This window comes from Ranitomeya variabilis, chromosome 1, assembly GCF_051348905.1.
Source record: "Ranitomeya variabilis isolate aRanVar5 chromosome 1, aRanVar5.hap1, whole genome shotgun sequence".
Taxonomy (NCBI): domain Eukaryota; kingdom Metazoa; phylum Chordata; class Amphibia; order Anura; family Dendrobatidae; genus Ranitomeya; species Ranitomeya variabilis.
The window spans coordinates 276,823,126-276,851,083 of NC_135232.1; the positions used below are offsets into that span (position 1 = coordinate 276,823,126).

Below are 27,958 nucleotides of genomic sequence, written 5' to 3' on the forward strand. Positions count from 1 at the left end.
CACTGCCTTTTGGACATCTGTCAAGTCAGCAGTCTTCCCCATGATGAGCAACAGACTAAAGGACCTTTTTAAACGCTTAGGAAGTCTTTGCAGGTGTTTTTTTTATTATTTTACTTTATTGAGATAATGACTTTTGGGTTTTCATTGGCTGTAAGCCATAATCATCAACATTAACAGAAATAAACACTTGAAATAGATCACTCTGTAATTACTCTATATGAGTTTCACTTTTTGTATTGAAGAACTGAAATAAATTAACTTTTTGATGATATTCTAATTTTGTGAGTAGCACCTGTATGTGTAAATTTAGTAGTTGAGGACCTTCTTTCATATTTTGCATTGGGCCCATGAGCTATAGTCATGCAGCCATGTAACTGTAGAGATGGGGATCTCTGGAAAGGTGGCACCATCAGAGTAGGACGTCATGCGCATGTACGAGATTTCCTTCACTGACAGGTACAGTGAAGAAAATATCAATCATACCGTGGTAACAGGACCTAAGGCTGGACTAATCTGAGGAAATAGGTGCCCACCTGACTAGCCCTGGCTATTTTGCATACAATAAGTGGCACAATAAAAGTGGCTGTGGTTGTTGCTTTGGGACATCATGGACTTTATTGCAATACAGAAATAGGGCTGTGACACCTAATGGTGGAAATTTGAGGGGCCTTGGTAAGCTGAGTGGTTTACTTAATTTTGTTATGTTAAACCAGCTGAAGCCTTTGGCTATGTGTACACATTTAAGGCTCTTGTTGTGCACATGTCCATGTGAAATTCTCATGGAGATCTGCTGTGAACTCACTGAGCTTGAACTCTTCTTGACTTCAAGAGTGACTTTTTTCCCACAGTGCTGAGGTCACCGCAGTTCAGCCAGGCTGGGAACGCAACCTCACTGACCGGTGGTAACCTTGATGATGTCACCACTGGTCAATGATCCTCGCAGCAGTCCATTCACCAGTGGTTCTCAGCCTGGCACCGTCCAAGTTGAAAACTATTTATCCCCAGACATGGATTATGGCGTGGGACAGAACAACGGACAGGTGAGGGATATTGTTGTTTTTTATTTTTGGTTTATTACAGGAGATGAGGGATTCAGTGGAATTAGGTGTTAGGTAAGTGTAACTGTGTTTGTTATTTTTAAACAAATATGGAAAAGTGTGTTTTGGTTTTTTTCTAATAAAGGACTTTATACTTGCTGTGTCTTTGTTTACTATATAACAATAGGCCATGGGCTTGATGTCACCAGACAATACAAAGGTGTCATCAACCCCACAAATATGAACCCCACTTGCCGCCGCTACAGGGCAAGAGGCAAGAGCCGGGCAAAATGCCAGAATTGGCGCATCTATTAGATGTGCATTTTCTGGGCAGCTGGGAGCTGCTATTTTTAAGCTGTGGGGGGGCCTATATCAATGGTATCTTACCAGTCTGAGAATACCAGCATCCAGCTGTCTGCTTTAACAAGGATGGTTGTCAAAAATAGGGAGGACACCATGCCATTTTTTAAAAATTATTTATTTAAATAATTAAAAAAACAGCGTGTAGACCCCACCATCCTTGATAACCAGTCTTGCTGAAGTTTACAGCTGAGGGTTGCAGCCCCCAGCTGTGAATTCTGCCTGACTGGTTATAAAAAATGCAGAGGAACCCATGACATTTTTTTTTCATTTATTTATTTAAAGTGCAGGTGGCGAATGAGGAATAATTCCATCATCTGCTCCTGCTGTCACTGTTATTAGCAGCAGGTGTAGGCTGATGGGAGTAATAGTCCCATCAGCTGCCGCCTCCTGTCATTGTTCTCACTTGAATACAACTTTCTTTATTCTCCTCTGCTCACCCTGATCACTGGCAGAGCAGGGGAGAATGATGAGATCCGTCTTTAGCACCTGGAGCCGGGGAACAGCGCTTACTGTACCGCTTCTTCCCTGGCGCCCGTCCGTTTGTTACTGATGTGGAACACGGTTGCCACATGTGTGCCGCAAGTATTTCACACATCAACACATGAGCACTGTCATCTAAGATACTGTTTTATTGTGGTAGATGATAAAAACTGACTTGTGAAGCCAACCTTAGGATTTGCAGCAGAAATACTGATGTGTTGGCAGTAAGAACACTGTGTAATTTGTGCATTTTTGTGTGCATTGTTGATTTGCTTTTTTTTTCTTACTTTTTTCCCATTCATTAAAATGGGTGAAAAACACTGCAACAATTCTGAAAGAATCAATCTGCTGCAGATCTGAAAATCCTTCAAATCTGCAAGGATAAAATAAGCAACATATGAGTGAGATTTCAGAAATGTCATTCAATTTGCTGGGACAGTAAAATGCAATTTTTTTTGGTTTGAAAAAAAAAATAAGCTGTGCAAAAACACGACATGTTTTCACATGATAGCAAAAACACTCTTTAATTCTAAGGTAGAGTCTAAAATAGAAGGATAGGTATAGTGCACAATAGCAGCAGTGCTATATAAGCACACAGGTTTGGTAATCAGTTTAAATTAAATTTAGAGTTTAAATATGTGATTTGTCTGGAGAACTATAGAGGATCCTGCATCAGGACACAACAAGAGCAGATTGTGACGAAGTCTCTTGTTGTTGCTGGACGAGAGCAATGATTGATTATTGCCAGATTGTTTCATACGAGCAGTCTGCAGGTTAATCCAAAAATCTGTACAGTATCTGGCGCCAGTCTAAAGATTAGAAATACATTATGTATAAAGCATGTTTAGCACATTTAACTCCTATTTAATTCCATAATCCCATAATTTACTTGAGTCATCAGGTTTTCATTAAAAAGAATTGTCTGAATAGTGGTGGATTTATAGGGGTAATGCCAGGTTTACCGCTGATGTTTTGGTAGCGATTAAGGATTTTTTTCTTCCAGATGTTAGCTGTGATTGGCATCTGAGTGCATCTTGCACATTATATTACATGGGTTAGTAGAGGTTAGGTTTTTGAAGAAAATGGACATTTTAAGGCCACGTCACACTAGCAGTATTTGGTCAGTATTTTACATCAGTATCTGTAAGCCAAAACCAGGAGTGGAACAATCAGTGGAAAAGTATAATAGAAACATATGCACCACTTCTGCATTTATCACCCACTCCTGGTTTTGGCTTACAAATACTGATGTAAAATACTGATAGTGTGACGGCAGCCTAAACATTTTGAAATGAGAGTTCTCAAATTTTTTATTCTAGAGCCTAGCCAAATAGATAAAGATGGTGCCTGGGCCTCAACATTAGTGGAGAAATTCCATGTTAAAATAAAAAATACAGCTTCACCTTGGTAATTTTCATCTATTGTTTTAATTTTTTTCCTTCCCCTTCCATCAAAAGCTTTAACTTTTTTTTGAAGCTGACATAGACATATGAGACAAGTTGTAGTTTTGAATTATGTAATTTGTTTTACAATATAATGTACTGACAAATGTGAAGAAAAAGTCCAAATTGGGTGAAAAAAAACAATTTCACTATTATCTTTTGGGTATTGGTTCAGTTTGTATTAAAAAACTTACAATATGAAACTCTAGGTCAGTATGATTACAGCAATACTAAACATAAGTTTTTTTGTGGCTAAAAACATTTGAAACTCTGTAAAAAAAATCAACTTTTTGTCATGAGGGCTTATTTTTTTGTGCAGTAAGTGGTATTTTTCATGGATGCTGTGTTCTGGAATATAGGAACTTTTTACTTCTTTTTACTGCATTTACTTCATTTTAGTGCAATGTGAAATACTGTACATATACTGTTATTCTGGCGCTTCAATTATTTAGCTTTTTGGCGTTAACTGTTCTTCTTAAATAATTGTATGTTTTGATATATCGGAAATTTATGGACACAACGATACCAAATATATTTTTTTTAAACTTTGTTGTTTCTTTTTTTGCATTTTTTTTTAAATTTTTACATTTTTTTTCACTTTTACTTAAAGAGTAACTAAACTTTTTATTTTTTTAAGAATTTTGTAAAGCATGCAAAGTTCTGAAACTTTGCAAATCAGTTAATTAGGGGATTTGTTTTCATTTCTGTACAAAAAAAAATGACTTGTATGTAGCATCCAAACCTGTGTTATTTCCATTCCATTTACCAGCCTTCAGTGTGTTTTTAACAGAACACACTTAATTGGAGTACAGCTGATGACAGCAGTAGAATGTTCATAGCTATCTGGCAATGACAAACACAGGAGTCTCCTGTAGACCCCACATTGTCATCCCAACCCATCAGTGACCCACAGTCATGTGACACAGGTGCTGATGGGCGGGATTAGTGCCATGCTTCTGGCGCAATCGTGTTAAATGCCACTGTCAGAGATTGACAGTGGAATTTAACAGGTTAACAGCCACGGGTGGACTACGATTCCATCTGCGGCTGTTAGGGGAACATGTCAGCTATTGAAATCAGCTGACATGTGCTCAGTGCTGGAGCCCGCATAAAAGGGGGAAGCGCATGTCGCGAAGGGATTAAAATTATTATAAAATATATAAATTATTTTGTGAAACCTGAAATTACTGCAGCCATATAAAAGATTGTGTTGCTTATTTTCACTTCTGTGTTTACTGCATCACCAACAACTAGAGGGCATCTAACTGAGGAACACTGTTTTATACCATTTGGCTTCTACACACTGCGTGCATTATAGTACGTAGCAGAATGCCTAATGGGTTAACACAGACAAATCTATCAGTGAACTAATTCAATAACATTGTCTGTGAGCCTTATTTGAAGTCTCTTAAATAATTTTCTAAGCTGATTTATAACTAAATCAAAGTTCAACTTTAATATCAAGGCAACAGGTCAACCATGAAGGTTTAGTTTTGCAAATTTTGTATGTAAGTGGCCTTGCTATATTTGGATAGAGCCTATGATAGCCTTTTTTGTTCCAGTCTATAACCGTTTTAGCACTTTTGGCTACAATAAGACTATGTCCATTGGAAAAACAAATTTGATTTCTCCTTAAAACAGATTAATTTATGGGATCCATAATTAAATCAAAGCTTACAGTGAACAAATCCCCGAAAATGTTTTGTTTAATCTATTTTTGAGTGTAATTTTTAAACGTACCTCAGGGTAAGATTGTATCACATACAGATAGAATTTTGCCAAAAAATGTGTCTGCTAGAAGTTCCACTGTGGAGTACATTTCCTCATTTATATGCAATATGAATAACCATAGTAAACATGCAGAGATACATGTATAAGTGGTGCAGAGATAAGAGACAAGAATGTTGCCCATGGCAAGTAGTCAGAAGTTTTTTTCACATTTCATTTCTTCGTCTTTACAAGAAACTGGAATCCGGTTACCATAGGAAAGAACACTTTTTCAAGCATAGCTTCAGCAGGTGTTTACTACAGTAATACATCCCAAGGATTCTGTGTCTGTGGACACTAGATGTAGAGATGAGCAAATCAATTTGTAACAAATCTTTGAAGAATGTGGAATCGTCAGAATCGATTCTCACAAATATACAGGAAAAAATACATATCTTTGTACCCTGTTAGCCACTAGATAGAAAAATATTACAATTTCAGAGTCCTCAGTGGTTGATACCATCTTTTCAGTTAGCCATTCAAAGGTATAAAGCAGCAACATCGGCATTGAGTTTGTATGTCCTGGCATCGTCCTTCTGCATTTCCTCTGGGTCCTTCTTCTCACACTCAAAAAACTTACCGGTGCATTTGTCTTTGAATTGTGTAAATATATTAACAACAAAAAATTTTGGTTACTAGATTGTGATCCTTTTGTAAAGGTGGAGAATATGGCTGAACTCACTCTCTGAAGACTCATGTCATTATCGCTATTGTGACCTGTTTGTTATTGTGTGTTTTATCCTGTTTTAGTGCAGTTTGGGGTACAGTGGTTACATTTCAACACATCAACCTGTGTGGCTCTGTACTGGGAAGACGGAAGCACGCAGCGTAACCTGTTATTCATTTGCAATATTCTACACCATTAATGTTTTTGATGGGCATTTGGAGAGATTTTTTGGCCACCAGTGTTTTTTTGGAGGGTTTTTACCATGTTTTTTGTCTTTACTGTTGTTTTATCAGTTTTTTTTCACTCCATTGCATAATTAAGAAATCCTTAGCTTTTTTTTTTTTTTAACCAAAAAGGCTTAAAAAAATGTCCAGTTGTCATCAGGGTGTTTATTGAGCTTTCCCATTGACTTGTATTGTAAAGTACAGAGTGTCTTCTCAGGGGAAAATGCCATTAGAATGGACATGATATTTCTTTAAATCGCTTAGCGATTTTAGAAACCTGAAGTGGTTAAAATACATTCAAAAGCCTAAACATATAAACAGCAAGTTGTTGTTATATAGAATTGCTTATGTTCATTCTTTTGAATGTTTTTGATTTTGTTTGTTTTAATGTCCATTTCTGGAGTTTTGTGTGATAGTGTGTCCAATTTGCCTTGTTTTCTCTTTTTTTTTTGTTGCTGTTCCAACACACACAAAGGAAATAAGCATGTATATAACAAAACATGTGTAATTACAATAATTTACTGGCAGAAATACTTCATTTTCTGAAACAATTTCAAGGGTGCCAACACTTTCGGCCATGACAGCAACTCCTACACAACCACTGTGGCAGCTGCTACTAGCGGATCGCCTATCAGTATATCCAGTCATTATATCTGCACCCTTATTCCCTAATTCTTCTTCATACTCATTTTTCAGATGGATTAATTCCAATTAGTATAATTTAAATGCATGTAAAAACTTTAACTTAGAGCTTCCAATGAATCAATATATATTATTCATACATGTTTCTTAAAAAAACAACCATGAATTCCTAAAAATTATTTCCTAGACATAATTAATAATCATTATTTCAGATTTGTCATTAGAATGAAATACACTGACAGTTCTGAACTCTGTATTATAATTGATCTGTTGGAGTCTTTGACATCATCAGATTTTTACTTGAGAAACATTTTTTTGTGAGCAAAATATATTGTGCATTGACTGTTGCACAGATGAGCCTTGAAACCGAAGCCGTTGACAGCAGCATATGAGATATCATGCTACATCTAGCCTTTTAATGACTGTAGAAGCATGTGTTTTTGGCATCAAAGTCTCTGATAGATGTCTATTGGTTTAAAACTGTCTTGGTTAAAAAAAAAGAGATCTTCATAAAAAAGGGAGAATAGAAAAGTAACTATAGACTGAAAAACAACACAAATAATAGGGTTTAAACTGTGTGCATAATATGTAACTTATGTATAAATTATATATAATAATCACATTCTTCATCTGTGAAGCAAAAATGACAGTCAGTAAAAAAAAAAAATATCTCCAGCTCTGGAGGACCCACATTGACCATTCATTACATGGATAAACCCCACAAAAAAAATTAAATAATGATAATAAAATTAATATATTACCCAAACCAGTCCAAACAAATCCTTTTATAATGGAGTTTTGTATAACAATTTAGTTGTTAATGCTGTCAGCCCACTTTTAGACTGCCAGCGAAGGCATTTGAGATAGACTTCATTAATAGGGTGTGAGGCTGTGGCCTCTGATACAGCTAGGGGGCGCTGTTTGTTCTCCCCAGAATGTGCATACAGACGGATGAAGTCCATAGGTGTGCATGAGAGTCATGGATTTCCGGTCCAGGTTTTCCAGGTGGCTGAAGGCCACAGGTTTGTGTGTGTTTAAAAGCCCTGCAGTAAGGGGTATGGGGGTGTCAGGCCGTGCAGGCCATGTCAGACCGTGTCAGGTGTCTGGCCAGGGGAGGCCAGGTGTGCGAGGTGCACGTCAGTGTCAGTCTGGTGTGTGCTGGTCTGCAGAGTGCATGGAGGCCAGCAGAGCCAGCACCCAGGGCAGCTGAATAGCCTGGCACCCGCAGCGTACACAGAGATGCAAGTCGTCCATGGTACTGGTCTCAGAGGTGGACAGTCCTGTGCCCGGAGGTGGACAGTCCTGTGCCCGGAGGTGGATGTCCTGTGCCTGTAGGAGTCGGATGTGGACAGTCCTGTGCCCGGAGGTGGATGTTCTGTGCCCGGAGGTGGATGTCCTGTGCCCGAAAGAGGACTAGCATGTGCAACGATTGCAAACAGGTGGATATGGTGCCCGGCTGCTATCCGGAGGATATCCTGAACTGTGTACGACTGTGTGAGTAAAGAGTCTGTAAGAGACTGTGATACAGCGATGCAGGACACCCACGAGAACTAGTCAGAGGAGGGCTGGTGTGAGTAGTGTCTGCAACATATGAGGCTGTGTGTATGGAGACGTATAGAGACTGAGATGGCGTGCGGTCGCCCAGGGAAACTGGACAAGGGAAGTCTGGCCTGTTTAGGGACCGCAAATCTAAAGCCATGTGAAATGTATTGCATTGAACTGGTGTAAACTGATCACTGAAGTTATATGCATTTATGTGTACTGGACTTTAATGCTGTGAAGAAACACATTAAAAGAGACTTTTGTGTTTGAATTTGTGGGTCACTGCTTCTTCACTGCGTACGAAGCTACTGCAGCTTTACAAGGGATACACTTTTAAACAAATTTGTCAGGCAGCGTTTTCCTACTAACTAGTCTTAGTTAAATAAGGTCTTTAGTTCAGAGCTCACTTAGCAAAGTACTAAGTGGATCAGGCAGCTAGAAACTTAGGAAATAACGGACCTTGTTTGGCTGCTTATTCGCTGTGGATTGAGGGACTGAAGGCTCATCAGAACATTGCAAATAGGTCGGCAGATTTGTTGCAGAAATTTCTGAATTTCAAATATATTCCATCTTTCTGAAAGAAGCTGTTTATGCCAGAGTGCATGGATTTAAGCAAACCCCATTTAGTTACATAGAACAGTGGCAAAACAGCTTTCCCTCCATTGCTATGGACCAGTGTTCCCCAACTCCGGTCCTCAAGAGCCACCAACAGGTCATGTTTTCAGGATTTCCTTAGTATTGCACAGGTGATTGAATGCTTGCCTGTCCAAGTGATGCAATTATCACCTGTGCAATACTAAAGGTACCGTCACATTAAGCGACGCTGCAGCGATAGCGACAGCGATGCCGATCGCTGCAGCGTCGCTGTTTGGTCGCTGGAGAGCTGTCACACAGACCGCTCTCCAGCGACCAACGATGCCGAGGTCCCCGGGTAACCAGGGTAAGCATCGGGTTACTAAGCGCAGGGCCGCGCTTAGTAACCCGATGTTTACCCTGGTTACCAGCGTAAAAGTTAAAAAAACAAACAGCACATACTCACCAGCGCGTCCCCCAGCCTCTGCTTCCTGACACTGACTGAGCTCCGGCCCTAACAGCACAGCGGTGACGTCACCGCTGTGCTTTCACTTTCAGTTTAGGGCCGGCGCTCAGTCAGTGTCAGGAAGCAGAGGCTGGGGGACGCGCTGGTGAGTATGTGCTGTTTGTTTTTTTAACTTTTACGCTGGTAACCAGGGTAAACATCGGGTTACTAAGCGCGGCCCTGCGCTTAGTAACCCGATGTTTACCCTGGTTACCAGCGTAAAATATCGCTGGTATCCTTGCTTTTGCTGTCAAACACGGTGATACACGGCGACCTAGCGACCAAATAAAGTGCAGACCTTCTAGCAGCGACCAGCAATTTCACAGCGGGATCCAGATCGCTGCTGCGTGTCAAATACAGCGATATCGCTATCCAGGTCGCTGCAACGTCACGGATCGCTGGCGATATCGCCTAGTGTGACGGTACCTTAAGAAAATACTGAAAACTTGACCTGTTGGTGGCTCCTGACGACCGGAGTTGGGGAACACTGCTATAAACCCAGGAGCAGTTACGTATGCTGCTTATATTTATAAATGTGTATAACTGGTGCTGGCAACAAAGATGCCAGGCCATGGAAACCAGGGTGCAAAAGTAAAGATCAGCTACCATGGAGGACTGGACTCGATGTCAGGGCAGTGTAAATCAAATTGCTTATTTCTATTGTCAACTTAATGGCCACCACTGACTTACACTTCCTCCACCTGTAAGCTGGCACAAAGGAAATCTTATTCCAAGCTTCAACTGATGTAGCATGGTTTGGCACTACCACATCTGTATATGAACACAAATATGGCAAAGAAACACAAAAGCAACAATCAACATTTCTAAATAGGCACATATGCACAATATTATGTAAGTGGGAGAGTTTTGGTTACATGTAGTTTAACCCCTTACACATCCGTACATTGTCCTCCTTTTTCTTTTACCGTATATGGAGCTTTTCACTAGATAGAACACAGTTCGACTTTATTTACATTTTATAGTAAATATAATAATAAATAATTAATATTAAAAATCATAAATATATTAAAGGGGCTGGCTGGGACTTTAACATTGATGGCTTATCCTAAGGATAGGTTATCAATGTCTGATCGGTGGGAGTGCGACACTCAAGAACGCCACCAATCAGCTGTTGCCGATGTCAGCCTTGGTCAGAACTGCTCAGTTATAGAGCTGCATATCTCCATTAATGGAATTGTGGCCGTGGCTGGGTACGGTACATCTGCATCTATTGATTTGAATAGGTGGCAGATGTGCACTACCCTTCTTCAGCCACTATGCAGTCGACGGAGTTGTGCTGAGCATTCCCCCACTGAGCACACATTGATGACCTATTCTAAGGATAGGCCATCGATGTTAAATTCCCGGAAAACCTCTTTACCTTTAACAACACTACTTTGTTACGTAGTATAATGAATTAGTTTTTCAAATATCAAAAACAGATTAATCTATTACCTTGCATGTTTATAACTTAAAATCTTTCATTTTCTTTGAATTCTTTGTTGAACCATAGAAGAGCTGTTCTTCATTCTCATAAGTCCAAATAATAAAAATGAGCCAGTGCATCAATCAATAGATGTGCCTACAAAAAAGGAAATATTGTTACTAACCTGTAAACCCTGAATCAGCATTACCTTCTTTATGTACCAAGACAAGCCTGAAGCTACTTGATCTATACAGATATTTGACCATCAGAGAAGATAGCTGCAAGATGTAAGATTTTCTAGCTCTAGCAAGGCATGAAAAAAATATGTGTTATACCTCAGTCTAATTCCAGACAATTAGATCTACTAACAATTAAAGGGTACCTAAACATGTTATACAATTTTCAATATTTTTCACCCTCTTTATTGCAAGTAGATTTGTGGAAATCCGGGTCCTAAGACCAAACTGATTTCTCAAAAAACTCCTGTGCAGTGCGTAGCTCCAGGCTCCAGCTAAATAACGTTACTAACCGGCTGGGGCCTGCACATAGCCAACCGCTGCAGGGAGAAAATGAACTTTATTCTCCCCGGCAGCATTCGAATTTCAGTCACGGGGATGGCGCCAGCATGGGTTCAGTAACCGCTCTGATAATACAGAGTGACGGCTGTAACCGCGCCCCCAGCTCTGACTGACAGCTGGCTTCAATGCAGAGCCAGTGTTAGTCAGTGTGGGGGGTGCAGTTACGGGCATTGCTCTATATTCTTAGAGCAATGACTAAATGCTGCCAGGGAGAATAAAGCTAATTTTCTCCTTGCAGCGTTCAGCTACGAGCAGGCACCGGGCAGGTTTGTAACGCTATTAACCTGCTGAATAACCCCATAGTAATGCTATTAACCTGCAGGTTAATAGCATTTTTTTCTGGTTACAGATTCCCTTTAATAGAAAGCATTGGCTTTGTAGTCTATGCTTTCTTTTGTATCCATACTGTACTCTATCTGCGCTCAGGCAAGAGCTGTGTGGTCATGTCTCCTGAGCTGCCCACTTCACAGGATCTTTTTGAGAAGAGCGATTGGTGGCAGTCTCAGGGCCCAGAACCCCAGCAGTCTGCTTAGCATTTAAGAGGAAACCTTTTATCCAAAAGTTAGTTACTCTTTAAATGTAGGCCCCAATACAAATTTTGCTACGTTTAGTGTTTTTATGCAGGTTTCCCACAACTACGTCAATATGAGCAAAGCTGGAGGGGGACGGGGTGCGGTGGGGACACAACAAAATAGCTTGTCTAATTTATGACAAGCTGTGGTGGTCATTACACGAGGTTGCAGTAAGATTTCTTAGACTGGAGTAAGATTTTTGGCAAGACGCATGTAGGCATACACCACTTATAAGACACTTCTGATTCATTTAGAGGCGAGCCCCTCTTAATGATACAGGAGCATCTCACTTCTACACACACCCCTTAATTAAAGTTGGCAAAAAAAACCTCCCATCTTAATGAATCAGGACCTTAAAGTATACTTAACGGTTTAGTTAATAGGCTCCAATACGAACTATATATGCAGCTTCTTTGGCTTCCACAAAGCATATAGACAGCACATCTTTTTTTTGGGTGGAGAAAACCTGTGTAGGACTTTTACTTTTCACATCAATTACAACGTTAGAAAACAAGTATTAGACGTATTTATTCACACTCCAGTCCAATTTGTTCAGAAACTGTCTAATTTCTCATTTTTTAAAATTTTATCTTCATCCTTTTATTTTGAGTGGATGGTTCATCTACATCTTCATTCTGTCCTCCACTATAGGTGCTTTAACTTCCTTCTGCTCAATTCCTAACCTGCAGCAGACCTGATGTGAGCTGAAAGTCTGCATCTCTGTTATGATTATATGCAGTTTGACAGACAGGAGAGCAAGAGCATGTGTTCATTCTATCCTTCACTATAGGTGCTGTAACTTCCTTTTCCTCATTTCCCAGCATGCATTAGACCTGATGTGAGCTGAAAGTCTTTCTGTCTCTTATGATTATTTGCAGTTTGACAGACAGGAGAGCAAGATCACTTGTTCAATCTATCCTTTACTATAGCTGATGTAACTTCCTTTTCCTTTTTTCCTAGCATGCATTGGATCTGATGTGAGATGAAAGTCTGACTCTCTCTTATGCCTGTATGCAGTTTGACAGACAGAAGAGCAAGAGCAGATAGATAAAGACCCAAACCTCGCTCCTGATTTCAGAAAGATTATACTTGACTACAGTAAGTAAACAAGTTAAACAGGATGTAGACATCTAGTGGGTGACACATGTAATGACGCTGCCCGGTGTCGGAGAGGGATAGCCTAAGGGGGCACTAGCGGGAGCGCAGGGAGAGGGAGGAATGAGGCACGCAGTGCACACATGACCTTAACTAGGCAGGTCACATGATCACTGCAGGGGCGATGGGGAGGAGCTACCACACGATAACAGAGGGTCTGCCAAAAACGATGGACACAGAGTACTAAGATAGAATCTTGGTCAAAGGACAAGCCGAGGGTCGGGAGCCAGACGGGAGTGAGGTACCAAGGAACAAAACAGCAGATTAGTCAGAGACAATGCAAGGGGTCAGAAAGCCAGGACAGACCGAGAAGTACCAAGCAGAATTAGGGGCAGTAGTCAGGGGGCAAACCAGATCATACACAGCAAGGCACACATGCATAGAGGCACAACGATTACAGAGGAATAACCTGGGTCAGCTATCTCAGACCGAGTAGACGGAAGTTTAACCGACTCAGAACTCAGGAACTACCAGCATTAAATAGCCGCCCCAGAACCAAAGAGAGGCGGATTTATATAACCCAGAGCTGACCAGGAGGGAGCCAGAACCAGCCCGTCCAGAGTCATGATAACACATTTGAGTTATTTTTCAGGATCACATTTGGTAAATAAAGTTCTGTACAGTTTTGTTAGCCATTACATTGGCTATCAGATAAGCTAAAGTTTTCTTTTAAATGACAGTGACTATTTAATGCTATATTATATATTTTTTATATGAACATACTGATCATATAGTCATTACACTATATTAAATCCAGAAGTGCCTTAAGAAGTGCACTTTAGATATATGCTGCTTCATCCTTTATCTTTCGTACAATAATGATTATACAATTCTAAAAATTATAGCCAATACCCTACATCTTTTAAGGAGTATCAAAAGAATTTGTAATCCCATTTGTTCTCTTTCCCTGAGTATTTATGTGTATATGTTTTAGCTGACCTCCGTGGTTATTTGTTTTTCTGGTTTGAGGCACTTTTTTAATTCTTTTGTGCTTATTTTAATGTGTTTAAATAAAGATTATTTTTTTTATTCTTAAGGCACTTCTTGATTTAATATAGTGTAATGACTATGACCAGTATCTTCATATATGTTGTGGAGTGTTGCCCCCTATGTAGGAGAATGGCTTGGGTAGTATGTTTATATATTTTTTATGTCTAAACTTTTTCTGATTTGAAAAATGTGATATTTCGAACAAACTAATAGGATAAATAGATAAATAAATTATAATATGCCAAGATAAGATAAATTATTCTTGGCATGCTATATTTATTTATAACATGCCAATAATAATATACGACTGCAGTTTCTGTTCCTGCTATCAATTTGTATGTAATATGATCTGGAGTTATGAAAATGGGTGCAAGTGACACAATGAACTTAATTTAATTACTGTATTTTCAGACTACAAGACGCACTTTTATGCCCAAAATTTTTTGGGGGAAATGGGGGTGCGTCTTATAGTCCGAATATTCTTACAAAATACTGTAGCACCCGTCCTGGTCCGATGCTTCAGGGTGATGCAGCCTCCCTTCCCAGGCAGGTGCATCAGTCGTGCTCTGTGGTGGCCGTGCTCTGTGTCGCAGCGTGTTGCTCTGTGGTGCGGCGGTGCGGGAGGGCTCTGCCAGCATTTTCTGAAAGCCTGGAGGCCGCCACAGATCCATTGCTGCAATTTGTTGGCCTTTGGGAAAATGATTGCCGGGGCGGCGCATGCTCTTGGCACATGGATCTCATCCCAAGATCTCAGGAGATAAAATCGGGACGAGGTCTCATTGCCAAGATCTCAATCTGAGCATACTCCGCCCCTGCGATAATTTTTCCCAGAGTCCACCGCATCGCAGCAATGGATCTGCGGGGGCCCTCCAGGCTTTCACAAAATGTCGGCGAAGCCCTGCCGCAGCACAGAGCATCACCGTCGCATCACAGAGCACAACCACCACACCTGTTGCAAAATACCGGCGGAACCATAGGGAACCCCAGAGCACCGCCGCCGCACCAGCCTGGGATGGGATTTACCGGAGGCCACCACACCAGCCTGGACCACCGAACAACCACTGTGATCACGCTCCCCTGTGAACACTCCTCCTCTTATGCCGATCCCCCCGGTAAGATGAATTCGGACTGTAAGATGGACCCCATGTGACACATTGTTTTTTATTCTCTATTTTCCTTCTGAAAATTTGGGGTGCGTCTTATGGTCTCTTGCGTCTTATAGTCCGAAAAAATACAGTTGGCAAATTGGGAGATGTAACACAATATAGATTTGGCAAACAGTATAGTACATATAAGTAGACAAAAGCACTATAATTAAAACCCATGTGAATTAGATATCAGGTGTTTTCACATAACCATGTTATTGATATTGAAGTTGGCTTTAGTATTCTGTTTTCTTTACTGGTTGATAGATTTTTTTCCTATTGGATCTCAATCTCTTATTAATACATTGCTATGCAGTGCATGTATATTCAATGCTCACATATACTTTTCCATACATGAATAATATACTTAATATGCATGTTCTTTAAAGAGTTGAAATATGTCTTGTGTCAGTAACTTGCACCTATATTGTAAAGAATAACTTTGTAAGTATAATTTGTATTATGCAAATGGAATGGTTCTTGTAATAACACAGATTTACCTTGCAGCTCTTGTAGACATCAATTTTCATCAGAGTATCAGTATACAATTCAGTGAGAAAGCGGCATGTGTGATAAACAGCATTTTCCTCAAATATCTACATAATTCTGTACATCCATTTTTCACCCAATATAAGGCTATCATATATTCATTTGAATGGCATGGTGTCCTGAATACTTATTATGCACAATTATTGCAGGGGGAGATTACTTTTTTTTATTTTTAATTATTTTGATAATCCAGAATGTAGATTTCTACCTTGATTAAAGGATTAGATTGAAGAGGTTACAATCCTAATTTGACTAGACAAACAATATTTTTCCTAAGAAAATATAATTGAATCTCAAATTAAAACACATTATGGTTAATTATATTCTTAATAGTTTCCAAGTTTCTATAGTTGTACCACGCATTAGTGTTTTAATCAAAATGTTATATAGCAAACATGTCGGATACTATAGTAGCATACACACAATGCAGTGCCACATAATCTAGCAACCTCATGTACATTTTCTGAGCATAACTGAACAGCATTTCTGAGCTACATAATTGTCATCGCATAACACATTGCCTTAAAGAATGTAAAAGACTTGAAAAGAGTGGTTTCACCTCTTTGTAAAATGTGAAACTTCAGTAGACAAAATTCTGTCAAAAAAGTACATAGATTGTACATCTCGCAAACTGAAGGCACGCATCTCTAAACATCTTTCAGGTCTCATAGACGTAATATTGATGGAAGACTCTCCACACCAGTCCCTATGTCAGCCAAAAAAAGGAGAGCAGTGGTCACGTAGGACGAGCGCGGTGCTGGAAACTGAAGATGATGATAATCAGTAGGTATTTTAATACTTTTATACATCATTACATACATAATTAGGAAATACTACAAAATACATTTTTCGATGGGATGACTTCTTTAATTTCAGTTGACATTTCCAAGATTTTTCGTGAGACAGAAATAAGACAGGAGTAGAGCTATTTCTAGAAAAAATGCCAAACATTTTTTTCCAAACGTAACCATTGGAGGCAGTTCCTGGGCAGCACGGTGGCTTAGTGCTTTGCATTGTTGGTGTCTTGGGTTCATATCAAACCAAGAACAACATCTGCAAGGAGTTTGTATGCTCTTTCTGTGTGTTACGAATCATTAAGGAATTCATGGCAGCTCTGGGTCTGCTGAAATGTAAATGTTGCTTTTTCCTTTTGGTCCAGCAAGACTTAATGTCAGTCTCATGCTGGCAGTTTTCTTAGACTGGTCAGCTGGTATTGGTTGGTAACCACTCCCACCTCCCTTTAAATAATTGCATGATGACCCATCAGCTGATCGTCGGTTCTAGAGTTCTTCTATGGAGACCAGCTAGGGGGGTGGAGCTCTCCTGTGATGGGGTGTTGCTGCTGTTTGAGTTCTGATTCCTGGTGCTGTTTGGTCTGCTGCTATGGAGCTGAGTATTTTCCTCTTTGTCTGTCTACTGTTTGTCTTTTCCCATGTGTTATCATCTGCACTGGTGAGGCTAGCGTCCTTGCAGGCCAGTGGACTAACCAGGGTCAAGAGAGGTGACAGTCAGGGAGTATGCACATGATGGGGATGGGGGAAAGACTCGCATAGGGCGTTAGGGGAGCTTAGGGGCAGCTACAGGTTGGTGTCAGGAGGTGTCCCATCCCTTTCTCTCTATCTTGGGGGCTTTCCTCTCCTTTTTCCATTCCGTTGTATTTATATGCTGTGTCATCCACCGAACTTACCCATGTCCGATGGTGACATTGCGTTTGTGTGGATTTCCCCTGGGTTCTCCGGTTTCTTCCAACACTCCAAAGACATAATGATAGGGAATTTAGATTGTGAGCCCCATTGAGAACAGTGATCACAATGTCTGGAAAGTGCTGCAGAATATGATAGCGCTACATAACAAAAGCATAATACAGTAAATACCCAACAACCCTTCATTTTTTCTATAAGTCATCCACAATTCAAGCCTCACCACCAATATTTGTAACTTCCATCAAACTGTACAAATGTAACATTTTGCTCTGGAATACTGATTTCATTACATGCTTTTTCATTCCTTAAAATAAGCATTTATCTACAATGCTGTTCCCCCAATGAGAGCATCTGTCATCCCTGTCTCCTGATATATACTGTATATTGTAAAACCTTTCCCTAGAGATGCCCTATTAGAACTGACCTCAGAATAGCCGCACAAATGTTCATCTATTTCTGTGTGTTAATTGTAATATTGTTATCATTTTATAGAGGTTTTAGATGGAAACCATAAAATTAAGCAACGATCTATGCAGTAAACTATTAATTGCGAGGGACGAGCAAAGTGTTAAAATGTTGCACTAAATGAGGAGCGGTGTAAAAATGGCACTTATAAAAAGTGAATTAGCTCAAAATAGCTTTTTGTTAATTATCTGATAATTTCTGAAACATTTTCTTGTGAGTTTATATCTGATAACTTAATTTTAATTGTTGAGATATTTTTTCTAAACAACACAAAAGTGCTGCACTGCATGTAGTCATTACATGCTTCAGTGAGCAGTGAAGGGGGACTGAAGAAGATAGTATGTAGAAACATAGACTCGTGTAAATGTGGTATATGTGAATCAGAATATTTGTCTTGCAAGTGTAGCCATCTCTTTATCTGTGTATAATATTAATGTGGTTGTGTGAATGAGATAAAACTTTTCCAGGGCAACTGGATATGTAAGAAATAGCATAGTCATACTCAGACCCATCTGGATCCAGTGCATACTACTCCATGGTCTACACAGTTAGAAAGCAGTGATGTCACCATTACACCTGCCTCCAGACCACTACAGCCTGTTGATTGGCTGCAGCAGTCAGATGACTTTGCGCAGACTTCCATCATAAAACATCCAATGATATTCTGCTCAAATGTACTTGACCGCTGCAACCAATTATAGGCCACAGCATCTTGTGTGGAACAGTATCAACGTCTCCTGGTGTACTGGCCTGTCTCCTGGTAGCGCCTCCAGCCTCTGGACACTACGCTGACAGACACCACAAACCTTCTTGCCACAGCTTGCATTGATGTACCATCCTGGATGAGCTGCACTACCTGAGCCACTTGTGTGGGTTGTTGAGTCCGTCTCATGCTACCACGAGTGTGAAAGCACAACCAACATTCAAAAGTGACCAAAACATCAGCCAGAAAGCATTGGTCCTGAGATGTGGTCTATGGTCCCCACCTGCAGAACTACTCCTTTACTGAGTGTGTCTTGATAATTGCCAATAATTTCCAATAGGCCATTTTTACAACAGCATGTGAAATTGATTGTCAAATAGTGTTGCTTCCTAAGTGGACAGTTTGATTTCACAGAACATTGATTTACTTGGAGTTATAATCTGTTGTTTAAGCGTTCCCTTTATTTTTTTGAGCAGTGTATATATATATATATATATATATATATATATATACATACATATATATATACACTGTATATATATATAAAGTAAAATGTTAAAAGTACTTATATGCATATATGAAAAGCGGCCACATAAATCAAGATCTTATGTTAACTTACATCAGTATAAATTCCAACAGCAAACACACCACGGCCACGGCCTTGACAGCACCGTTTTGCCTATCTGGCTTCTTCCAATGGAGGCATCCTTATCGATGTGTATGAAAAAATTGTAAAACTGAATGGAAAATGTTTGTGTTGGTTGTGCAGGGTTAGAATAACATTGCTGATTTCCTCAATAAATAGTGTTAGACCTGTCATGAGCTGGGAATTTAGTAGCTAAGTTCAATAGAAATAGGTCTGAGCTGTAATACCACATGTGATCAAGTGTGGCACTACAGTCTTTTCATGCATATTTTATCTGTACAGATCCTTAATTTTAAACAGGTCTGGTCTAATGATAGAATCTCTAATATATTAAAAATCAATTACCTTGTTTTTATTATAGGGTAAGATAAAATCCCAGGGGATATGCGACTGACATAAATGGATACTTAACTGGTAGATTTATTATCTGATTTAGAACAACCATAATAGTTTCTAATTGATTGATAATACCAATCAACTGAATTATGTCTATATCCCATGGGTAAATATGGATAAAATGAATGCTATGTATATAAAACTATATCTTTAACATAGGTTTTAGAAGACAAAGTTTTCAATCAAACATTTTGTTATATGTATATACTTCAAAGATGCATGTAGAAAAGCCGCGGAGACACCATCACGTGTTTCTCAACGCAAGCAATGAATAGCCAGGTCTTTCACTGGGAAGGAACAACCACGGGAAGGGCAGCATCCAATAAAGGAAAACCACCTATGCCATAACATGGTATCCATCCACAGACAGCTGTTTCGGGGTATTTGCCCCTCATCAGTGTGGAGTAGGAAACTGGCTATTAGGAGCAGTGCCTAGTGAAAAAACTATAAACATGAGGATGAATGACCTCGGGGAGATCAAAATATCCAACACCGCGGAGACACCATCACGTGTTTCTCAACGCAGTGATCCAGAACGCTGCCCCCATCCCTAAAGGGAAATATGCAAATGCATGTAGAAAAGCCGTGGAGACACCATCATGTGTTTCTCAACTCAAGCAATGAATAGCCAGGGCTTTCACCGGGAAGGAACAACCATGGGAAAGGCAGCATCCAATAAAGGAAAACCACCTATGCCAAAACATGGTATCCATCCACAGACAGCTGTTTTGGGGTATTTGCCCCTCATCAGTGTGGAGTAGGAAACTGGCTATTATGAGCAGTGCCTAGTGAAAACACTATAAACATAAGGATGAATGACCTCGGGGAGATCAAAACATCCAACACCACGGATTTCTCAACGCAAGCAATGAATAGCCAGGTCTTTCATCGGGAAGGAACAACCACGGCAAGGGCAGCATCCAATAAAGGAAAACCACCTATGCCAAAACATGGTATCCATCCACAGACAGCTGTTTTGGGGTATTTGCCCCTCATCAGTGTGGAGTAGGAAACTGGCTATTGAGAAACACGTGATGGTGTCTCCGTGGCTTTTCTACATGCATTTGCATATTTCCCTTTAGGGATGGTGGCAGTGTTCTGGATCACTGCGTTGAGAAACACGTGATGGTGTCTCCGCGGTGTTGGATGTTTTGATGTCCCTGAGGTCATTCATCCTTATGTTTATAGTTTTTTCACTAGGCACTGCTCATAATAGCCAGTTTCCTACTCCACACTGATGAGGGGCAAATATCCCGAAACAGCTGTCTGTGGATGGATACCATGTTTTGGCATAGGTGGTTTTCCTTTATTGGATGCTGCCCTTCCCGTGGTTGTTACTTCCCGGTGAAAGACCTGGCTATTCATTGCTTGCGTTGAGAAACACGTGATGGTGTCTCCTCGGCTTTTCTACATGCATTTGCATATTTCTCTTTAGGGATGGGGGCAGTGTTCTGGATCACTGCGTTGAGAAACACGTGATGGTGTCTCCGCAGTGTTGGATGTTTTGATCTCCCCGAGGTCATTTATCCTTATGTTTATAGTCTTTTCACTAGGCACTGCTCCTAATAGCCAGCTTCCTACTCCACACTGATGAGGGGCAAATAACCAGAAACAGCTGTCTGTGGATGGATACCATGTTTTGGCATAGGTGGTTTTCCTTTATTGGATGCTGCCCTTCCCATGGTTGTTCCTTCCCGGTGAAAGACCTGGCTATTCATTGCTTGCGTTGAGAAACCCGCGGTGTTGGATGTTTTGATCTCCCCGAGGTCATTTATCCTTATGTTTATAGTCTTTTCACTAGGCACTGCTCCTAATAGCCAGTTTCCTACTCCACACTGATGAGGGGCAAATAACCAGAAACAGCTGTCTGTGGATGGATACCATGTTTTGGCATAGGTGGTTTTCCTTTATTGGATGCTGCCCTTCCCGTGGTTGTTCCTTCCCGGTGAAAGACCTGGCTATTCATTGCTTGAGTTGAGAAACACGTGATGGTGTCTCCTCGGCTTTTCTACATGCATTTGCATATTTCCCTTTAGGGATGGGTGCAGTGTTCTGGATCACTGCGTTGAGAAACGCGTGATGGTGTCTCCGCGGTGTTGGATGTTTTGATCTCCCTGAGGTCATTCATCCTTATGTTTATATACTTCAAAGATCACATACTTTAAGCAATTTGATGGGTCCCAGAATTTGTATGCGGCAGCCATGTACTAAAAGAAGCAGTGTAAGGCCATGTGCACACATTCAGTATTTAGTCAGTATTTTACCTCAGTATCTGTAAGCCAAAACCAGGAGTGGGTGATAAATACAGAAGTAGTGACGTTTCTATTAGGGTATGGGCACACGTTGCGGATTCTCTGCGGATCCTCAGCATTTTTTGCAGTGCAGAAACGCTGCAGATCCGCAATTGATTTACAGTACAATGGAAATCAATGAGAAAAAAAATGCTGTGCGCACGTTGCGGAAAATCCGCTGCGGAAGCGCTGCGGTTTAAAAGAAGTAGCATGTCACTTATTTTTTGTGAATCTGCAGCGTTTTTGTACTCATTCCATTACAGAAAACCGCAGGGGTAAAAAACGCAGCAAATCCGCAAGAAAACCGCAGCAAAAACGTACAAAAAAACGCTGCGGAACCGCACAAAAAACCGCAGGTGCGTTTTCTGCCAGGAGAGGCAGAATCCACACCAGAAATTCCTAAGCCTAATCCGCATCGTGTGCACATAGCTTTATAATTTTCCTCTGACTGTCTCACTCCAGGTTTTGGCTTACAAATACTGAGGTAAGAAACTCACCAAATACTCAACGTGTGTGCGTAGCCTAAGAGGAATCTGGAGATAATCTTTGAGTATGTGATGACAGAGTTATTTTTTAAGAATCTTTTGGAGTCATCAACTCCAAAAGACACCTGAAAAACTGCTTGAAAAATGTTTGAATGAGTTTTCCTATTCATTTCCATTGTAAAAAGACTTGCCATTCATATGTTTAAGCTTCTGTGTGTTTTTCTTCCATTTCAGGTTTTGAATAACATCTGGTGGGGGGAAAGTAAGAATAAGCTACTCCCTTGAAACATCTCCTACTTGAATATGTTCCAAACTTTGCACTATCTAATCAAAAATCTGTAAAACATGTTTTAGGGAAAAAATGTTGAAAAATGCTTTAAAAATTCCTTTAAAAAACTAAACGTCTTCAAAAGCTCCTCAAAGAAGCAGATCTTTTCGAAGTGGTTTTGAACATTGGTTTTGAACATCTAAAATAAACTTCTGAGTTCACATACCCTTGTCTTAGAACACTAGACAGTTCATAATTTTTATGGAAACCTGTCTGCAAATAATGCAGTATTTACCTGCAGTTTTAGTTGTTGTCTGTGATCAACAATTGTTTTAAACATGTGTGCCAGCCAGCCTAATTGGAAATGTGGCTGCAGATATTTTCCTTGCAGCCACTTGCTTCCATTCATTAGGGGTGTCGGGGCTGTAACTGGTCAGTGACTGCACTGCAATAATTTATTCTACTCCTTGTCTGAAATCCTGCTTAGCATATATGTTACGAAACAGGTTGTCAATTAAGGAGCAGGGCAGCAGTGTAATTACAATGCGCTCCCTGATCATAGTTCCCATGGAGCACTGGTGGCTTAAAGCGAGCAGCTGTATGGAGAACATAACTTCATTGTCTCCCTGCAGTTGCACTTCCAATTAGACTGCTAAGATAATGCAGTGATGCTCTATGCATCTGATGCACCAAGTACAGCTGTGCTCAAAAGTTTACATACCCCAGCAGAATTTTTGCTTTCTTGGCCTTTTTTCAAAGAACATGAATGATAACACCAAAACTTTTTCTCCACTCATGGTTAGTGGTTGGGTGAAGCCATTTATTGTCAAACGACTTTTTCTCTTTTTAAATCATAATGACAACCCAAAATATTCAAATGATCCTATACCCGGGTGATTTTGGCTTGATAACACGCACAGAGGTTGACACAAATGGGTTTGAATGGCTACTAAAGGTAACATCCTCACCTGTGACCTGTTTGCTTGTAATCAGTGTGTGTGCATAAAAGTTGAGTGAGTTTCTGGGATCCAGACAGGCTCTTGCATCTTTCATCCAGCCACTGACATTTCTGAATTGTGAGTCATGGGTAAAGCAAAAGAATTGTCAATGGATCTATGGAAAAAGGTATCCAATGAACTGATGATGCCAGTCAGCAGCCTTAAAACTGTGATTAACAAATTGGAAATTCAGGAGCTCTGTAAAAACAATGGTCAGGTAGATCAACAAAAATATCATCCACAACAGCCATGAAGATTGTTCGGGAAAGAAAAACCCACAAATAACATCAGCTGAAATACAGGAGTCTCTGAAAACTAGTGGTGTGGCTGTTTCAAGATCCACAATAAGGAGGCACTGGAAGAAAAATGGGCTGCATGGTTAGTCGCCAGAAGAAAACCATTACCGCACAAATGCCACAAAGTAACTCTCCTACAATACACACAGAAGCACAGAGACAAGCCTCAAAACTTCTTGAACAAGGTAATTTGGAGTGATGAGACCAAAATTGAACTTTTTGGCCACAACCATAAAAGTTACATATGGAGAGAGGTCAACAAGGCCTATGATGAAAGGAACACCATTCTTAATTAGTGTTGAGCGATACCTTCCGATACTTGAAAGTATCAGAAGGTATCGGATAGTACCGAAAAATATCGGATATCGCCGATACCAATACCCGATACCAATACAAGTCAATGGGACACAAGTATCGGAAGCTATCCTGGATGGTTCCCAGGGTCTGTAGGAGAGGAAACTCTCCTTCAGGCCCTGGGATCCATATTCATGTAAAAAATAAAGAATTAAAATAAAAAATATGGATATACTCACCCGTCCGGCGGCCCCTGGACCTTACCGATGTAACCGGCAGCCTCCGTTCCTAAGAATGAGGAGTTTAGGACCTTCGATGACGTGGCGGCTTGTGATTGGTCACGTGACCGCTCATGTGACCGCTCACGCGACCAATCACAAGCCGCAACGTCATCGCAGGTCCTACACTCCTCATTCTTAGGAACGGAGGCTGCCGGTTACATCGGTAAGGTCCAGGGGCCTCCAGAGGGGTGAGTATATCCATATTTTTTATTTTAATTCTTTATTTTTTACATGAATATGGATCCCAGGGCCTGAAGGAGAGTCTCCTCTCCTCCAGACCCTGGGAACCATACACTGGGAACTTTAGATTCCGATTTCCGATATCACAAAAATATAGGAACTCGGTATCGGAATTCCGATACCGCAAGTATCGGCCGATACCCGATACTTGCGGTATCGGAATGCTCAACACTATTCTTAATGTAAAGCACTGAGATGGATTGCTGATGTTTTGGGGATGTTTTAGCTACAAAGGCACAGGAAACTTGGTCGAAGTTGAAGGAAATATTAATGCAGCATGTTATCAGTAAATACTGGAGTCAAATTTGCACTCATCTGCCTGGAAGCTGGGCATGGGACGTACTTGGACATTCCAACATGACAACGATTCAAAACACAGGGTCAAGTCGACCTGTCATTGTCTACAGCAGAACAAAGTGAAGGTTCTGGAGTGCCCATTTCAGTCTCCTGACCTCAATATCATTGAGCCACTTTGTGGAGATCTCAAGCGCGCAGTTCATGCTAGACAGCCCAGGAATTTACAGGAACTGGAGGCTTTTTGCCAAGAAGAGTGGGCAACTTTACCATCTGAGAAAATAAAGAACCTCATCCACAACTACCACAAAATATTTCAAGCTGTGATTGATGATAGAGGGGGCAATCCACAGCATTAAGAAATGGGTTATGTGAACTTTTGATCAGGGTCGTTTGGATGTTTTGGGTTGTCATTATGATTTAAAAAGAGAAAACACGGTACTTTCACAATAAATGGCTTCACCCAATCACTAACCATGAGTGGAGAAAAAGTTTTGGTGTTATCATTCATATTCTCTGAAAAAAGGCCAAGAAAGCAAACATTTTGCAGGGGTATGTAAACTTTTGAGCACAACTGTATAATACAAGTGAATGGGGTCATGCTGTGATCCCTAGAGTACTGCAAGCATTACAAGTAATTTGCAAAAAGTCACATTCAATTAAATATTTTGCTTGTTGTGGTGTCCTTGTGTTGCAATTAGAGATGAGGGTAAGGAATAACTTGAAATCGAATTTCCAGAAATTTGTCACTTTGAATTGCAACATTCAGAAATTTGATTTGTGAGGATCAGCCAGAGAAAAAAAAAATACCTGGAACCATTTCATATACTACTGAAGACTCAGAGGAGAGACTAATAGCATCAGGCTTGGCTTTGCAGGCTTCCCCATAATTAGAGATGAGTGAATTTGATCGGGTCAGGGCTTATTTGGCAAGCTATAACGCTTACCGAATAAGCTACAGAGGGAACCCGGCTTCCTGGATCGCTCCGGCTGATCAACTGTTTGGCTCCACAGCTGCATGTGTTGCGGCTGTGTGACAGTCACAACAAACAGGCTCTCCATGCATGTGTCGTGAGTCGTGACTGTCACACAGCCGCGACACATTCAGCTGCGGAGTCGAACAGCTGATCCAGGAAGCTGGGATCCCTCTACAGTTTATTCAGTAAGCGCTATAGCCTGCCGAATAAGCCCTGACCCAATCAGATTCGTTCATCCGTAACCATAATGCTTTGCAGCTATCCTGTCACAGAGGGGTATCATATCCAGTATAATAGAGGGGGCAGCCAAGTAGTACTATTTTATGGTTGTACAGTGTAGGGATGGGAGATCAGAATGCACAGCACATTTCACCTAGGGACAGAATAAGGCTTAATCTGATTGTGGTGTACTTCTTTCAGTACTTAAGCGAATTGAAAATGGGAGTGCTAGTTTTATTCTATGGCCATGTTCACTATTCGGTCAGTTTTTTACATTTAGTATTTGTAAGTCAAAATCAGAAGTTGCACAATCATAGGAAAAGTGTAATAAAAACACATTTTTCTCCCACTTTGTTTTTTGGCTTACAATTATTGATGTGAAATACTGACCAAATACTGAATGTGCAAACATAGCCTATGAATGCTAATACAAAGATTCAAGTGATATATAGGGAAGTCATGAAGCTGCATAATCACTTAGTGCGACTGAATTGATTGATCTGTAATATACTGGAGTAATAGCACCTTAATAACAGACTTTATTCTATTCATCACACACTGCAAACAAGGAGAGCAATATTAAACCCCTCAGTGCTATTTTCATGTCTCTATCTCTCTCACTATTGCTCTCTCCTCTCTTTTTTTGGACAATTAGTGGCATTTCACGATTGTGAGTTGCGGTGAATTTAACGCAAAATGAATTTTTGGTGAAAATTCAGTGATCCTGGAAAATTGGAATTTCAGAAAATCTGATTGTTCTAGTTGCCATGTGACTGTGACACTAAGTCACTTCTCACTGACAAGCAGTGAGTCGGGATTATCAAGGGGTCCAAGGTCATTAGGCAGGAGGGTGTGTCATAAACAAAGGGAAGAGACAAAAGCGTAATCAGGTAACGGTCCAAGGTCAGAATACCAGGAAGAGAGCAGATCAGAGCAAAAGGCTTAATACAAACTGGTAGTCAATAGGAAAGTCCATGGTCTGGCAACAAAGTGTCAGAAAGTCAGAATACTTAGAACAAGGCCCAGAAGAACAAGCCACACAGAGCTGAAAGCTATGACTGTCATCTATTTGGGCAAGTATTCACTGAAACTGGGAACACCTGAAGGCAGCTCAGCACCACCCAGACTCTGCACCCCTGACCGGACTGGACAACAGAGCTGTCAATCACTGCACAGACAGCGCACTGTGCCCCTGTTCCAGACTGGACGACTGAGCTGTCATTCATTGCAAAGACAGCTAAGCATGCCACTGCACCAGATTGGATGATTGAGCTGTCTAACACTGCATCCTAAGACACACTGACAGGTGGAATCATTACAGTGACCCCATTTACTTTCATTATGCTCAGATGTTGCAGTGGTATAGTACAGTTTTTATCAATCGCCGTATAGTCCCAGCTTGAAGGAATCCAAGGTCCCATCTATCTGGCATATGTCTGAAGTGTGTTCTTTTGGTATATGCCAGGCCATTATGCATTGGTATACCATCTTTTTTGGCTGTACGGAGTAGTGTAGTGAACTACACTATTACATTCAGAGGCATTTAGTTAATAACATAAACATCAAGACATACTTTTTTTGTCAAAACAAAAAAAATATTCCTCTGTACTTTTATACCGCAGCTTTCTTTTCTAGATATATGTGACACAATACTTCTGACAGAAGGTGAAAATAAAACATTAACAGAGATTTAGTGCAATTGTAAAATGCACATGAAGTCATGAAAATAAAAGTGAAGTTTGGTG

General features: G+C 40.4%; 1 protein-coding gene across 9 annotated transcripts in view; it reads right to left on the reverse strand.

Moving 5' to 3' along the window:
- Nucleotides 1-27,958, reverse strand: part of RTN4R (reticulon 4 receptor) — a 393,010-nt gene that overhangs the window by 139,613 nt on the left and 225,439 nt on the right. For 6 of the 9 annotated variants that reach the window (XM_077294932.1, XM_077294925.1, XM_077294916.1 and 3 more), the window contains one exon: nucleotides 10,698-10,824. The exons of the other annotated variants lie outside the window; for them this stretch is intronic. In XM_077294932.1, the coding sequence (XP_077151047.1) occupies nucleotides 10,698-10,704 (7 nt within the window). In that variant the 5' untranslated portion in view covers nucleotides 10,705-10,824. The remainder of the gene's footprint in view (nucleotides 1-10,697; nucleotides 10,825-27,958) is intronic. 9 annotated transcript variants of the gene reach the window in all.